Source organism: Tupaia chinensis, unplaced genomic scaffold (genome assembly GCF_000334495.1).
Source record: "Tupaia chinensis unplaced genomic scaffold, TupChi_1.0 Scaffold000341_1, whole genome shotgun sequence".
Taxonomy (NCBI): Eukaryota; Metazoa; Chordata; class Mammalia; order Scandentia; family Tupaiidae; genus Tupaia; species Tupaia belangeri.
This window is the reverse complement of record NW_006159835.1, coordinates 1359892-1375675: the sequence shown is the minus strand read 5'-3', so window position 1 is coordinate 1375675 and position 15784 is coordinate 1359892. Positions and strand designations below refer to the sequence as shown.

The window sequence follows — 15784 nt, the reverse complement described above, 5'->3', positions numbered from 1 at the left end:
GGAATGGAAGTTTGTTTGACCGGAGGCAGGAGATTTGGACACTACAAAGGAAAAGATGATACTATATGTGTTGCAGCTGTAGTCTCTGGATTGCCAGATGGTTAGCTATTTAGTTCCTATAGGGAGAAGGAGGTAAAATGATGAAACTGACAAGCCTCCTTCTTTGGTGTTCTGCCTAAGGCCTTGGTGGAGGCTGGCATTGGAAAATGCTGCTTCTGGAAATACTACTGACATTTCATCCCAGTGCCTGAAATAGTTTTCCTTGTGGGGAAAAAAGTCTAAATGAATAAGGAGGGAAGAAAGAAACTGAAGCTATCTTGTCAAATTTCAGCCATCACTTGGGCACATGTTTTTTGTTGTTCACAGGTCCTTGGTTAGGCACCGTTTCAGCATATCAGTCTGAACTTTTAGGAAGTGCTGACAGGGTAATTTGACAATGATACCGGTTAGCTGGTATGAGGTGGGGGGAAATTGACACTACAGAATTGGTCCAAAGCTTTAACATTTCTGTGACATACATAAAAGTGTCTGCAGTGAGCAAGGAACTGTAATCCTGATTATGTGTTAATTTAGACTAACTCTGACATGAATGATATTCAGAAACTACCTGTGCTGGGTGCAAAGTACCTGGCCTTTGCTATCCAGACAATTGGATTTGCCCAAGGGATCAAAGGAACAAAAGAAGGTACTTCATGAGAACAAAGGGATTAAGGGGAGCCAAGAAGTCCCATGGGAGAGGAGGCCAGAGGCGATTTGCCTTCAGCTGTACTTTGGAAGTTGAAGCTGACATTCAGGGAAGTTAAGAGCTCTGAGTTCTTGGTAATAATACATACTAGGTTACTTGCCCTGGGCATAAATTTTCCTTGTTCTCTACGATGCCAACTAAAGATAAGGGCATGTCTTCCCAGGTTCTTTGGGTCATGGTACGCACAGAAAATGGTTCTCGTTAGATAGTGTACCACTCTACCCCAAAGGTTAAGCACATCAGTGGCTAGGTGCCCCAGAAACTAACCATCGACTAATTTGTGGAGACTGTTATTGTAGGACTTTTAACACCTGTAGGACTATAGAAGGAGAATTTATGTCACAGTAATTTCCTATGTCAAAACCACAAATATTGGGAGCCATCCGAAGTGCAATGGTTAAGGCAATGGAGTCATACATGGCCGACCACGGTTTGAGGCCCAGACTTAACAGCTTAAAAATCACACCAGGCACATATTTGTGTGTCCAAAATCCAGAAGAGAATGGAGAAGAAGAGATTGCGTTGTGGCCATCCCCCCGGAAAGTGATTTCTTACTTTCTGTCTCACTGTCTCTCTCTTGCCAGCATGTGCACCCTATAGCTAAAAACTTTTAAAAAAAATTTTTTTTTAATGGAAAGGAATCCTCTTTTTTTTTTTTTTTTTTCCATTGCCAGAGTGGACATATGGTACCAGAGAGAGAGAGAGAAAAGGCACCCTCCAATGAGCATGGTCATGCCACAAATCCCTTTTCCTCCATTTCTCCATCCTGTCAGGATTTAGGGCATTCACGCACATGCACTAAGTGTGTTATTCAAGTTAATGGGGACTCAAATTACGTTCATACAATCACCGTGTGAAATCTGGCTCTCTATGCATAATACCTAACCACTGCACTATGGGGCCAGTCCAAAAGAAAAAAAAAAAAAATTTAGGTCCATTTTTTTTTTTTTGGATCATCTAACTATTTTAGGATTTGAGAAATGAGTCTCACTAATTTAGGGTCATAGCAAAAGTAGAGATGATTAGCTTTTTACTTGACTAAATAAATGAGAATGAAGACAAGTCATTACAAACATGTTAAGTAATGTTTTTCATATCTTTTTTGGTTGTTTGGTTACTTTTTACTTTTTATTTTGGAATAATTATAGACACAGAAGTTGTAAAAGTTGCAAAAATAATATAGAGAAGTCTCATGTGCCTATCACCCTTCTTTCTCCAGTGGTTGCATTTTTCTTTTTTTGAGGCTGAAATTGAAGCTTTGTTTTGGGATATATATATCACTGTTTATTGTTATAAAGGCATTTTTATGTAGTATTGCTTTTTAGTATGGCATCTGTATAGTTCTAGACTGTAATCAAGACATTTCTACAAAGTGACACTTTGGGATTTGTTTGGTCCCTTAAGCCAGGTACAGGTGAAGACTGACATACAAATCATTAGTAGACATTTTACACATTGCCCAGAGTTAGGGTCTTCCTTTATTCCAGTTGTTCTTCCTTTGGCAGATGCTATTATGTTTTACTTTAGTCCTGTATTGTGGATGCCAGAGATCTTGCATTTCCCAAAGAATAATCTAAGATATAATGTACTTAGATTACAAAGTACTTCAGCTGTGCAGTTCACTTTGTTTTTGGATAATTTCTTCCATAGAAAATTTAAAGCAAGGCATATGTCCTCTTCCCAGAATATCCTCCATGCTGGCTTCATTACTGCATCTTATATAACTATAGAATATTATCAAAACCAGGAAATTAAGCCAGCCAGTAGGTGTGGTCATTAAGACTGCTGTATCCCACATAATTGTGCTGCTCAAGTCCTGAAAAATAGACCAGGTGCGTGCATGTGTGCGCCCAAAATCTCAAAAAGAGAAATGGAGAAGGAATTACAACATAGCCAACCACCCTGTGGGGTACTTTCCCACTTTCCTTCTCTCTCTGTGTCTGTCTAGCAAGCCTGTGCACCATCTAGCAAACTTAAAAGGGGGTGAGGAGTAGAATTTACTAAACTACACACAATACTATTTACTAGACTTACTCCAATTTCACCAGCTTTTACATTCACTTATTTTTTTGTTTGTCTTTGTGAAAGATTCTGTGACATTTAATCACATGTACAGATTTCTATAACCACCACCATAGTCAAGGTACAGAATTTTTCCATGGTCCACTACAGAACTCCTTCGTGCTTCCCCTTTATAGTCCACCTCTCTAACCTCTGACAACCTTTGTCTACATTTCTACAGATTATCATATCCATGCAAGTCATTGCTTACATTGAGTAGTTCATTCCTTTTTGTTTTTCTACTTAAACCATTTATTCCGTTGTGTATATAAGATGTACCAAGGTTTATTTAACCATTCTTGAAGAACATTTTGGTTGTTTCCAGTTTAGGGCTATTACTGCTATCCTTTTTGTTTTGTTTCTTTTTGTTTTGTTTTTAAGAGATTTCTGCCTTAGGGTGGGTGTACTCACTGGAGAGATAGACACAGTGAAAAGGAAAGTGAGTAATCACCCCCCTCCCCCGCACCCCTAAGGAATGGGCACCCCATAATTCTTCTCCATTCTCCTCCCAGGATCTCAAACACTCACGCACACATGCCAGTGTGATTTTCAAGCCACCAGGTTGGTCATGTGGGAATCCAGTGATGTAACTGTTAGGCCATCTGCTGATCCACTAGTGGACCATTTTTAAATTTTCTGTAAAATATGAAACTCTATTCCCTTTGTTATATTGTGAATGATCAAATAGAATTGGAGTATAGTATAGAACCAGAGTATAGTACTGGAGTATAGGACTCTGGGACAAATAAATTTTTTCTCCCACTTTTCTTATTATGTATAAAGGAAAATATCACCCACATTGTCACTCTAACAGATCAACTTTAAAATATTTTTTACACATTACCTCCTGGTTCATCAGAAATTAGATTAAGAACAAATTATACATACACCTAATCATAATTTATTTTCTACACATACCTTTTCAGACAAATCACAAAATAATCAGGTTGATTTTGTTTTATTTAAATCTTTCAAGACAAAAACCCTTTCTGTAGCTCTTGTATTTCATGTGATTGCAAGACATTGTAGTATCCTAAAGTGCTTTCTGAACCCACAGCTAGAGATTTTTGCATTTGTTAAAATTTGTGTGTATTATAATTTGTGTATGTGTTATATTTAACTTATTTTCAGTTTCTAATCTAAAATGCAGACTCTTTGGTCATTTGCATCCATTGGTAATCTGAGCCCCTTTTAACTCCAAAGTTTTATATTGAAGACTATTTGAAAATTAGTTTGCCTATGATATATAGTAACAATTTCACCAAAACATAGAGGAAATGCTGATTTCTCAGAAGTACTGAGGAGATATCTCTAAGCATTAACAACAAAACAAAACAAAAAAAATCACGTTTATGTCTTCAAGAAATACTAACCTCTTGGTTAATGTTTTATATTTCATAAGCCTACTGTGTTAGTAAATTCCAAACTATAGGATGCTCTCTGCTCTTGAATATTCTACTTAAATGTGATGTCCTACAATATTTCAGGTTCATAGTTATTAACATTATTAAGCTGTTTTAGGAAATTGCTAAACAATAAAGTGCATTTTTTATACAAATCTGTATAAATGTTGTATTCTCTAAAAAGTTTCAGATGCTTTTTATCTTTACTAAGGGCATTTGTCAAGCAGGTCACAATTTGCAGGAAAAAGCATTTCTCTAAATAATGTATTTATTTTAAATTTAACTAGATTGCTCTTAAACTTGGTGTGACTGCCGATGATGTGAAGAATGTCATTATCTGGGGAAACCATTCCTCGACTCAGTATCCAGATGTCAACCATGCCAAGGTGAAACTGCAAGGAAAAGAAGTTGGTGTTTATGAAGCTCTGAAAGATGACAGCTGGCTCAAGGGAGAATTCATCAAGGTGAGAAAAGGCTGTGAGCCTTCTGAACAGCCAAGCATAAAGAACTCTTGAGAAACATACCACACTGCTGATCTGAGTGTCTGCCCAAGGAGTGGAGAGTAACCTCAGGGAGAACAGGCCTATCACAGTTGCTCTCAGGACTACATACTTTCTTTTGAGACCATACTAAGCCAGTCATGAGCCAGTCTTATCTAATCTGTTGTACAATTGAGATTGATTGTCAAAGTGGGTAATCACTAGAGTACTTTGTAGTCTTACCAGCATCCATTTCTTTATACGAGGTGTGATAAATGTTCTGTGGGGATTTCTAGTTTTATCTTTTCAAAAAGACTGGTACCTATAACTGAATTAGGTTAGTGAGGCCAACATTGGGTAGTTGCATGATTTGGGAGAGGATTGGAATGGCCTGGACCATTAAGCTATGATCGTAGCCTTTCCCCTCAGGGCTAACATGGAATCGATGAAACATTCGCTATCATGATCAAGTAACACTGTTTTCTCTGCCTGCCATCCCCACATACATACCCCAGACTGTGCAGCAGCGTGGTGCTGATGTCATCAAGGCTCGGAAACTATCGAGTGCAATGTCTGCAGCAAAAGCCATCGCTGACCATGTCAGGGACATCTGGTTTGGAACTCCAGAGGTGAGAACTCAGTGATTTGTGCAGGCCACTCTTACTTTTGTTCACTGGTGGTATAATGGAAAAAGAGCAAAGCCTTAGCAGGCTGGCAGATAAGGTCCATCTCCCAGCCCAGCTGCTCCCTGGCTAGTTATTTAACCTTTCTGAGCTGGTTGTCATCTGTTACATGACATTTACCGCATGGGATTGTTAGGGTTAAATAAAGAAGCACGTACTAAAATCTTGTCCTAGAGTGACTTTTTTTCTTATTAAAACGAATGTGAGGCCATGAGGATTATGTTTCTCTCACCATCTTCACTTGTGATTTACAAAGGTGGAATGAGGTAATATCCATTAACGTTATCTTGACATGAAAGTACCTGGTGCTGGTGATGTTTCCTTCCACAGTTACAGTTGTGTACGTAGTAACAACGTTACCTGGTTTAGTTTCTCATATGTGAATTGGTTGTATAAACTAATCTCTATGCTTAATGAGAATGTAAAATATTATTTTCAGGGAGAGTTTGTGTCCATGGGTGTCATTTCTGATGGCAACTCCTATGGTATTCCTGATGATCTGCTCTACTCATTCCCTGTTGTAATTAAGGTAAGGAATTTTGGGCTTATTTCCCTCTGAGAAAAAGTAGTTACATGTTTTTCTTTAAAATTGTATAATTTAGTACAGAAAGTTTCTTTATTAATGTAGACATTTTTCTCAGCTTTAAATTGTGTGTATCACAACTTTAGGTCATTAAAAGATTGAATTAATTCATAAAGCGAGATACTCTCCCCATTAGATAGATTATGTTGTTATACTTCATATCAAATATCTACTAATAGTATCTTATTTGTAAGTGAAGCAGTGGTTCTCAACTTAGTTGGTCTTTATAACCACTCTAAAGCCAGGTTTTAAGGTTGGTTTGTGTTTGTAAGTTTTTGCGATAGGGTATATGTGCTGACAAGAGAGACAGAGACAGTGAAACAAGTGAACAATTGCTCCCTGGGGGATGACCGCACGGCACTCCCTTCACCATCCTGCTCCTGGGATTTGGGGTATGCACGTACATGCACCCTGCATGATTATCAAGCCACAAGGTCTGGGACTTAGACTGCACTCAGCCATGTGGGAGCCCAGTGACTTAACCACCACACCACTTGGTGGCCCCAGGTTTTTATTAGAATTATCTGTTAGTTAAGATATGGGTTTTGATTTTCTTCTTTAGAATCAGACTTTAAAACAAATACATTTCTTACTTTAAGGTAAAACTAGATCATTACTTGCTGGGAGATCAATTCTATTTCATTTTAAATCTCTTATTTGCTGTTGTTTTCTAACAGAATAAGACCTGGAAGTTTGTTGAAGGCCTCCCTGTTAATGATTTCTCACGTGAGAAGATGGATTTTACTGCCAAAGAATTGGCAGAAGAAAAAGAAACTGCTTTTGAATTTCTTTCCTCTGCCTGACTAGACAATCGTCATCATGTTACTAAATGCCCCAAAGCTGAAGAATCTAAATGTCGTCTTTGATCCTAGTACCAAATAATAATAATGCTATAATTAAAAATTATGTGTGAAAAACAACACATTTTAAAGATACTGTGCTTCCTGGTACAGATTTGTGAGTGACCGTCTATGGTTATGCTGTTAGTGCTGTGTTCTAAATAAAAGTATATATTGAAATGAAAGTGAATCAGGCTCTGATTTCTAACTGATGTTTGGTGTCTTTTGGTGATTTTTTTTTTGTTTTAAACCTGGAAAAAGCAGCAGGACTTGAAAATGTTATAAAGTAAAGCATTAATCTTATATTTCAGTAGAAAAGGAAAACCTACCATGTGGTAATGAATCAATCTATTTCAGAATATATTTTTAATTATTATCTACATTAGGTAAACACATCATATTTTAAATCTCAGAGGTTAGTTCATGCTTCATAGATAATTTGATTTTAAGATTAGCTGTTAAATAAGTTACAGATAATATTTCTGTTAACAGTTTTATACCACTGGATGAAAAAGGAAAGAAAAAGAAAAAAAGGAAATGTGGTTTGAGACCCAGTCTCAATGTCACAGGAAAATATGGAAGAGTGTGTCTTGAGCTGAAAAAGTTATTTTCACAATAACAGAAAATGGTAATAAGTCTCCCTTGAGCTATCCCTCTATAACAGAATAAGGAATCATTTGCATTTCATAACCAATAAATTCCATAGAAATATATGTTAGTGTTAATGTTCTCAACCTAAACTTAGTACTAGAAATAGTGTTGTTAGAAAAGCTCCTCCACTCCAAACCCATGAGGACAGGAGGCATGGTCTCTTCATCCTTGTACTTTAATACATTGTCACACATGACAGACGTTCAGTAGCATAAATCTCTCAGGCCTAATGTAATATTCTTTGTATATGATCAAATACTTGTTTGTTTGATTTTAAATTACCTCTATCCCCCATTTCTATGATCTAGAAAAGAAAAATGCAAGTAAATGTATCTTTAGAACTGCTAGTAGAGGGACCAGCAGATGGCATAATGGTTATGTCGCTGAACTCCCACATGGCTGACTACAATTGAGTCCCAGACCTGAAGGCTTGAAACTCACACCGAGAGTGTATGTGTGCGCCTGCCCAAAATCCTGAGAGGAGAATAGAGAAGAATGGATGGTGTTGTCATTTCCCGCCAGGGGGTTATTTCTCGCTTTGTCTCACCAGCGAGTGCATATGCCCTATAGCAAAAATCTCTCCAAAAATAATAATTTTTTTGAGAGGTTTTTCACTATAGGGTACGTGCGCTTGCCAGACAGAGAGAGACATAGAGACAGAAAGTGAGAAATCACCCCCCAGGGGGGATGGTCATGCTGCAACCCCTTCTCCATTCTCCTCTCGGGATCTTGGGCACGCACGCACACGCGCCCGGCGTGAGTCTTAAGCCACTGGGTCCGGGATGCGAACCGAGGTCGACTACGTGGGAGTCCAGCGACATAGCCATTACACTAACTGCTGGTTCCCCAAAAATAATAATATTAAAGAACTGATATTAGGAGAATAGAAACGGGCTGGCAGGTGGTGTGGTGGTTATAGGCGCTGGACTCCCACGTGGCAAACCATGGTTCAAGTCCTGGACCTGTTAGCTTCCTTTCTCACGTCCTCTCCCTCTTTCATCAAACTGGAAAATAATAATATTAAATAAAGTTAAGTAAAAAGTAATTTTTTTAAAAAAATATTTGTAGAGAAGAAGAAGAATAGAAACAAAATTCTGTATAGAGCTAATAACTTTTTAAAGGCAGGATCTCATTGTGATATCCTCCTGCCCCAGCCTTCCAAGTAGCTGAGAGACTTAGGTGCACTCTACCATGCCCAGCCTTTTCACACAGTTTCATTATATTGCCCATGCAGGTGTGGACTCAACAATCTTCTTGCGTCAGCCTCCCAAGTACCTGGGGCTGCAAACCTACACAGCACTATGCAGACTTTTAGGGTCAGCAGAGAATCAAACTTGGGCCTCCCATGTGGCTTTAGCATCTACCAGCACATGCCACTGCAGCAGGGCCATAACATTGTATATGAAGTAAGTATGAATGTAGCAGTTACTATTTTTCAGCTCAAGACACACTCTTCCATATTTTCCTGTGACACTGAGACTGGGTGTCAACCCACATTTCCTTTTTTTCTTTTTCTTTTCTTTTTTAACTTGCAAGTACATGTATACTTGCTGGTGAGGAAAAGTAAGAAAGCACCCCCATGGGGCATGGTCATGCAGCAATCCCTTCTCCATTTCTCCCTCCCCTCCTGTTCCTCAAGCCACTGGCTCCTGGTTTCCCGTGCCACACAGTCAGCCATGCGGTATCCAGCCACCTTAATCACCAAGCCATTGGCTGGCCCAAACACATTTCTTTACTAACTCTTCATGGTTAAAAAATCTGCCAGTAGTCATTAATGGTTATGTCACTGGACTCCTACGTAATCGACCACGGTTCAAGTCCTGGACCTGGTGGCTTAAAACTCATGCCAGGCACATGTGCATATGAGCCCAAAGTCCCGAGAGAGCAATAAAAGAGAAGGGATTGCAGCATGGCCATCCCCCCCAGGGGGTGATTTCTCACTTTCTGTCTCTCCGTCTCTTTCATTAAATGCACGTGCCCTATAGCAAAAAAAAATTCTCTAAAAACAATCTGCCAGTAAAAGGTACTAGAGGTAAACTGGAAGACAGAGGAAGAAGAAAAATACTGTTGCTCCTTCCTATTGGTTTCCTCTGTCATTACTTTCTCTCCGCTTTATATGAGCCAGAAAAGAATCAAACATATCCTTAAAAGAGCCAGTAGTCGGAAGCGTGAAAATGAAGTTCATGTAGAATTAAAATTTTGTGCAAAGAAAGTATTAACCAGCTTGGCGGCACAGTTAGAAAACTGAGCTGCAGTACTGGAAGCCACATGACCAACTGCAATTCAGGGTGAAAACATACCAAGTCCATGCACACCTGCACCCAGGATCCTGACGAGGTAGAGGACTAGGTAAAGGGGATCACAGTGAGATCTTGCCAGGGGTGCTTTTCTCTTTGTCTTATGCACACACACACACATGCCCTCTATCATGAATAAAACTAAGGAACTCAAAATCTATGTATGTATGAAAGTTATTGGCAAGACCTAGATTACTTGTAGAAGCAAGTTACTTATCAACTGTGATTTTGAAGTATGATTTTGCATTTGAATGGTTATGTTGTGAAAATAATCTCTTTCTGCTATTTCTTTCTGCTATAGACTTTGGTCACCTTTACCAATAGAACACAGCATTTTGATGCCTCCTATCTTATTTAGGTTTTTGTCAAAGGGTGTGTGCACTCACTGGAGATAAGCAAGACAGAGAAATAGAGAGGGAGGGAAAGTAAAAATCAAACCCTAGGGGGAATTACCACGACACAATCTCTTCTCCCTTCTCTTGAGATTTTGAACACACACATACCCCACATGATTTTCAAACCACCGGGTCCAGGACTCAACCCACAGTCAGCCATTTGGGAATTCAACACCTTAAACACCTACCACCTCCTGGCCCCTGTTGCCTCCTATCTTAATGGACAGTGTATAGGACCAGGAAATTGTGCCTTTAAGCAACATAATGATTTGTGAAAAGCCTAGGCCTTCCCTAAACATTTTACTAGAACTTGAGGAAATGACACGCGGGTGCAGTAGGGGGCAAAAGAGTGTGCCTTTTAGACTCAGCCATAGTACTGCAGGCAGTAGGGGATGATACTGGAAGCCACAGTCTCTGAGGTCAGTGTCTTGAGTCTGCCTGAGCACCCTGGTACATGGTCCTGCTGGATGCAGAGATGGCAGGGAGGATCTCAGGGTGAAGACCCTGCTAAGGGTGTGCTCCTCTCCCTCTCTTTCCTTCATGAAGGAAACAAACTTTAAGTTAAAAAAAAAATACAATTTAAACCAGTGAAGTTGGAGTCAAAAATATCCAGGCCAGCTGGTGGCATAAGGGTTAAAGAAGATGGATCTCACATGACCAATGCCATGGTTAGAGTCCTGAACCCAGTGGCTTGAAAAGCACACCAGGTGCATGTGCTACACACCCACAATCCCAAAAGGAAGAAGAAAGGGAGAAGGGATTATAACATAACCATCCCATGAAGGGTGCACACACTCTCCCTTCCCCTCCCTCATATCCCTCTCTCTGTCTGGCAAGTACATGCACCCTCTGGCAAAAATTAAAAAAACAAAAATACTCCCAAAAGAGGTACAAACTACAAACCTAAACCTTAGGGGAGTCTTGGCCTCCGCAGATCACGACCCTAGTGATGTCTCCTGAGTAAAATAAGAAAGATGGTCAGCACAGCTTTTTATGAAAAAAAAAGAAGAAGAAAAGAAAAGAAATGTTTAGAGGCCCAGCCATGGTGCTGGGCACTGCTCTGCAATGCGAGCCACATGGAAGACCCTGGTTCAGACCCTGCTTGGCCTGAAATGCACTGGGAGGGCATGTGCATGAACACCTGTGATCCAGCTGGAGGCTGGGAAAGAGGAGGTGGATTGTGGCATAATGACATCCTGCCTTTCTCGCTGTGGATGAAATATATATATATATATATATACACACACATATATACATATATATTTTTTTTAATTTGAGCCAGCCAGGTGGCATAGTGATTAAGGTGGATCCCGAACAGCCAACTTCCTGGTTCAAGTCCCAGACCTGGTGGCTTGAAAAACATGCTGAGCACACACGTGTGTGTGTGTGTGTGTGTATGTGTGTCCGAAATCTTAAAAAGAGAACAGGGAAGGAACTGCCATGTGACCATCTCCCCAGGGGGTGATTTCTCCCTTTTTCTCTTTCTTTCCCCTCCCCCAGTAAGCACACACACCATAGAGCAAACTGGGGGGAAAAAATGTTGCTTTAATTTCTGAAAGCATAAAGGATGGACAAAACAAAAACAAAAACAAAAACAAAAACAAAACGTATAATTCCACTCCCAGTTAAATCATGTTTTATTAAAGTAATATGTTATAGGGTCAGCAGATGGTACAGCGATCACATCCCTGGACTCACATGGTCAACCATGGTTTCAGTGTCCAACTCAGTAGCTTGAAACTCATGCCAGGCACCTGTGTGTGTATGCCCAAGATCCCGGGAGGAGAATGGAGGATAAGAGATTGCAGTGTGGCCATCCCCCCACCCCCACCTCAAGGGGTGATTTCTCACTTTCCCCCTCTCTCTCTCTGTCTGTCTCTGTCTCTATCTCGCAAGTGCAAGTGCCCTGAGGCAAAAACCTCTCTTAAAAAAAAAAAGGTGATACATGTTAAGAAAAAAATCAGTGAAATGGTATTAAATAAAAACCAGAAGTTCTTTTCTTCTCTCAAGGATAAACGCTATTTTAGTTGTTGCTAGAGGGTGCATGATCTCACCAGAAGGAGAAAAAGAAAGCTTCCCTAGTCGAGCATGGTCATGCCACAACTCTTTCTCCTTCATTTCTCCATCCCACCAAGATTTTTGGCAATTACACACATGTGCCTGGTATGTTTTTCAAGCTACTGGGGCCACGGTTAGGATTAGGGTTAGGATTAGAGTTACAGTCAAACTGCAGTCAGCCATTTGGGATCCAGCTCTTCATGAACTTTACTGTGGGGCTGTCTTGATAACACTCTTCATAAAAGTTTTTATTTATCCTCACCGGAAAAAAAATACATTCTTGAGAGTTACCAAAAAAAAAAAAAAAAAAAAAAAGTAAAGGGTTATATTAGTGTAAAGAAAAATCCTTTGGGGTAGGTGGTGTGGTGGTCAAAGTGCTGGACTTTCACAGAGCCAATGGAAGTTCAAGTCCTGGATCTGGCGGTTTGCTTTCTCATTCTTCCTTTCTCTCTCTCTGGCCAAATTTTAAAATGATAATAAATAAATAAAATGAAATAAAAGAAGATGGAATCACTTTCTTAAAAAAAGAAAGAAAAAGAAAAGTCCTTTACTCAGCATGACACCCACTCTCTTAAATCCCATAATACCATTTTAATTGGTTGTCTTCTAAACCCTTTTTAAAAAAAACAAACAAAAAAAATGACTGGTAAAGCCAGCCACACGATTTCTCAAATAATGTTGACCATGGACAAACTTTATTAAAAGATGCTTTTTAAGAACTGGACTATGAAAAACAAAAAGCAACAGGAATAGCTTCTTGGAATGTAACTGGAAGAACCCACAATCTTTATGGTGTTTATAACTTTAAACAACCTTAAAAAACAAGGAACATATTTTGATCTGAATACTGATTGGTTCTAATACAACCTAAAAGGGCTACTGGCTCAGAAGGAGTGTGTAGATTTTTGGTATCTTCCCATTAGTGTCACTTAGCATAGTTCCTGTAATACAGTGAGAGTTCAATAAACATCTCTTGAATGAATAAGTTCTTGCCAGTTTTCCTTCTAACTCTAACAGGAGTATACTTGTGACTGATAACTAAATCAAACCCATAACCTGGCCTGGGTAGCACAATTGAGAAAAGAAGTTTTAAGCAAAATAGATGTCTCTAAATTCACCCCATTTCCTCATATTCCTATCACTATGGCCATGGATAGAATCTGGCTGGTCCAGACTCATCTCTTCTAAAAAGACCAAGACAGTCTTTTGTCTTGGACCCTGGAGAGGTTCTCAGTTTGAATTCTATTGCTCCCATCTTTCCCCAGTCCATTCAGATTTGGTCTGGAGTTAATAGTTAAGGATGACATTTTATTTCTGAAGAATAGACCAACATGTGGGTTTTCAAACTTGACAAATTTGTACCCTAGTTCTGACTTTTTAGGTATCCTTAAACAACCTTTCTAGGGATTAGAAGGTTGGCATGGTGGTCAAGGTGATGGACTCCCACATGGCCAACCATGGTTTAAGTCCAAGACCTGGCGGCTTGAAAAATCACGCTGGGTGCATGCATGCACCCAAAACTCCAGGAAAAGAATGGAGGAGAAGGGATTGCAGCGTGGCCATTCCCCCGCCCTTGGGGGTGATTTCTCGCTTTCTATCTCTGTCTCTCTCTGTCTCTCTGGCCAAGCACACATGCCCTATGGCAAAAATCTCTCTTAAAAAAAAGATTTTAGTAGCTTTGGTGTTTCCAGTAATGTTAGTTAGTGAGCAATTTTGCTTATCTTGAGTGATAAAAGGCCATGTTACTCTATTCCTTCCTGTATTAGAATGTAAATATAATCAAATTAATTAGATAAAGCATCCTGTGTGCAGAAGAAAAAAAATACAGTGCAGAGAAAGTACATGCAAATAAAGTAATTAATGGTAATGTGAAAATAATTAAATAAAATTACAATCCATAGAGGGCTTTCAAAGCTGAAGAAAACTTTGAGGCTAGCCAATAAAAAATTTTTGCATTTTTTTTTAACAAAGAGTTGTGCTAACGACAAGAATCGTTACTTTATTTTATTTTTCTTTATTCACCAGAGGGTGCCTCCACTTATCAGAGAGAGACAGAGTGGGAGAAGAGGAACGCACCCCACAAAGGGTCATGGCCATGCTGCAATCCCTTCTCCTTCATTGCTCCATTCTGTTGGGATTTGGGGTAGACACACATATGCAGCCAGTATGTTTATCAAGCATACTGGGACCAGAGCTCAAATGGCACAGCTGACCATGTGAAACCTTACTCTCTTAACTCCTAGGCCACGGGGCTGGCCCCAATGACAAGGATCTTTAAAATTTCAGTATTTCTTGTTTTTTTTTTTTCTAAAAGTAAAATGCTTTTCTCCAATATACTCAAAAGTAAAGATAGGGCTGGAGTAAACAGAAAAATATAAGTTTAGAAATGAATGCAAACCTGGAGCTTTATACTTGACTACTCTGGTATTAAATTCTCTGGGGCAAAATGATCTCTAGCAATTAGCAGCTCCCCAGGGAAGAATTTGTAGTAATTCTCACTAAGCCATTCAAGACAGAGGATAAATTCTACCTTCTCCATTGGCTATGCCCAAGCAACCATGAGAGCTGTTAACCATGTTTTCATGTATTTTTTGGAGTGAGAATATAGACCAGCTGCCTTTCAACTCATCTGTCAAAATAAAAATATTTTTTTTCATATTTATATTGAACTGAGAGTAAGATTAAAATAATTACACTAGGGCTCAGAGATTATACCCCAGTATGGTGCTTCGACATACTGTGTACTTTGAACTAAAGGAAGGCCTCAGAAACAAAGTCTCTCTTACCTTCTCCTTACCTCCAGTCTCTCTGCCCCAAAGTGAGTCATTAAAAACTAGAATCCCTCTTACCCCAAATTAGCCACAAAACCTAGAAATGTTATTCTAACTTCCCCCACCTTGCTGGTAAGGAGATGGCCGTAAAGAGATCCGCTGACCTACATTGTCTGATACTAACCCAAATATCTCTAAGTCCCCCATTTCAGGCAGTCCTTCCCCACACTCTGGAGGAAGGAATGCTACACAATGAGGTCCAGAAGAATCTAGACAGAAAGGCCTTGCTGGATTTCCTCCTGAGTCTGTTACCATGAGATCATATACTTTCGTCCAATCATATTTCTACACAGCTGTCCATTCTACATGTATCTTTAGGTCTTTATTTCTGAAGGCTCCTGTGTCACATAAGACTTTGATTATGTGTCACATAAGACATTTTTTTTTCATGTAAGACTTTGATTAAGTACTTTCGTTATGCTGTTCTCTTGTTAACCTGCCTTTTGTTATAGGAGTGTTGGCCATGATTGAGGAAAGGTATTACACCTTTCTGCCCCTACGTTATACTTTCAAATGAAATTATGACATTTCTTTATTATATAGGGGTAAGGAACGAAAAATACTTCCTTTTCCCTTCTAGCTTCTGTGGCTTATCTAAAATTTAAATTGGCATAGATAAACAGGAGAAAAACAATTTTAATTATGTACAAATAAATAGGAGTTCCATAAAAATATGAGACTTGAAGCAGCCAGATGATTAAGTCTTATATATCATCCTGGATCACAGAAAATAATAGGAGTTAGCTTTGCCCAGTGGCT

At 39.3% G+C, this 15784-nt stretch overlaps 1 protein-coding gene across 1 annotated transcript in view; it reads left to right on the top strand.

The window, feature by feature from the left end:
- The window catches only part of MDH1 (malate dehydrogenase 1), a 25022-nt gene extending 18044 nt beyond the window's left edge, over positions 1 to 6978 (top strand). Inside the window, 4 exon segments of the mRNA XM_006152205.3 lie at positions 4497 to 4673; positions 5204 to 5317; positions 5811 to 5900; positions 6632 to 6978. Coding sequence (XP_006152267.2) covers positions 4497 to 4673; positions 5204 to 5317; positions 5811 to 5900; positions 6632 to 6820 — 570 coding nt within the window. The 3' untranslated portion in view covers positions 6821 to 6978.
- The last annotated feature ends 8806 nt before the right edge of the window (positions 6979 to 15784 follow it).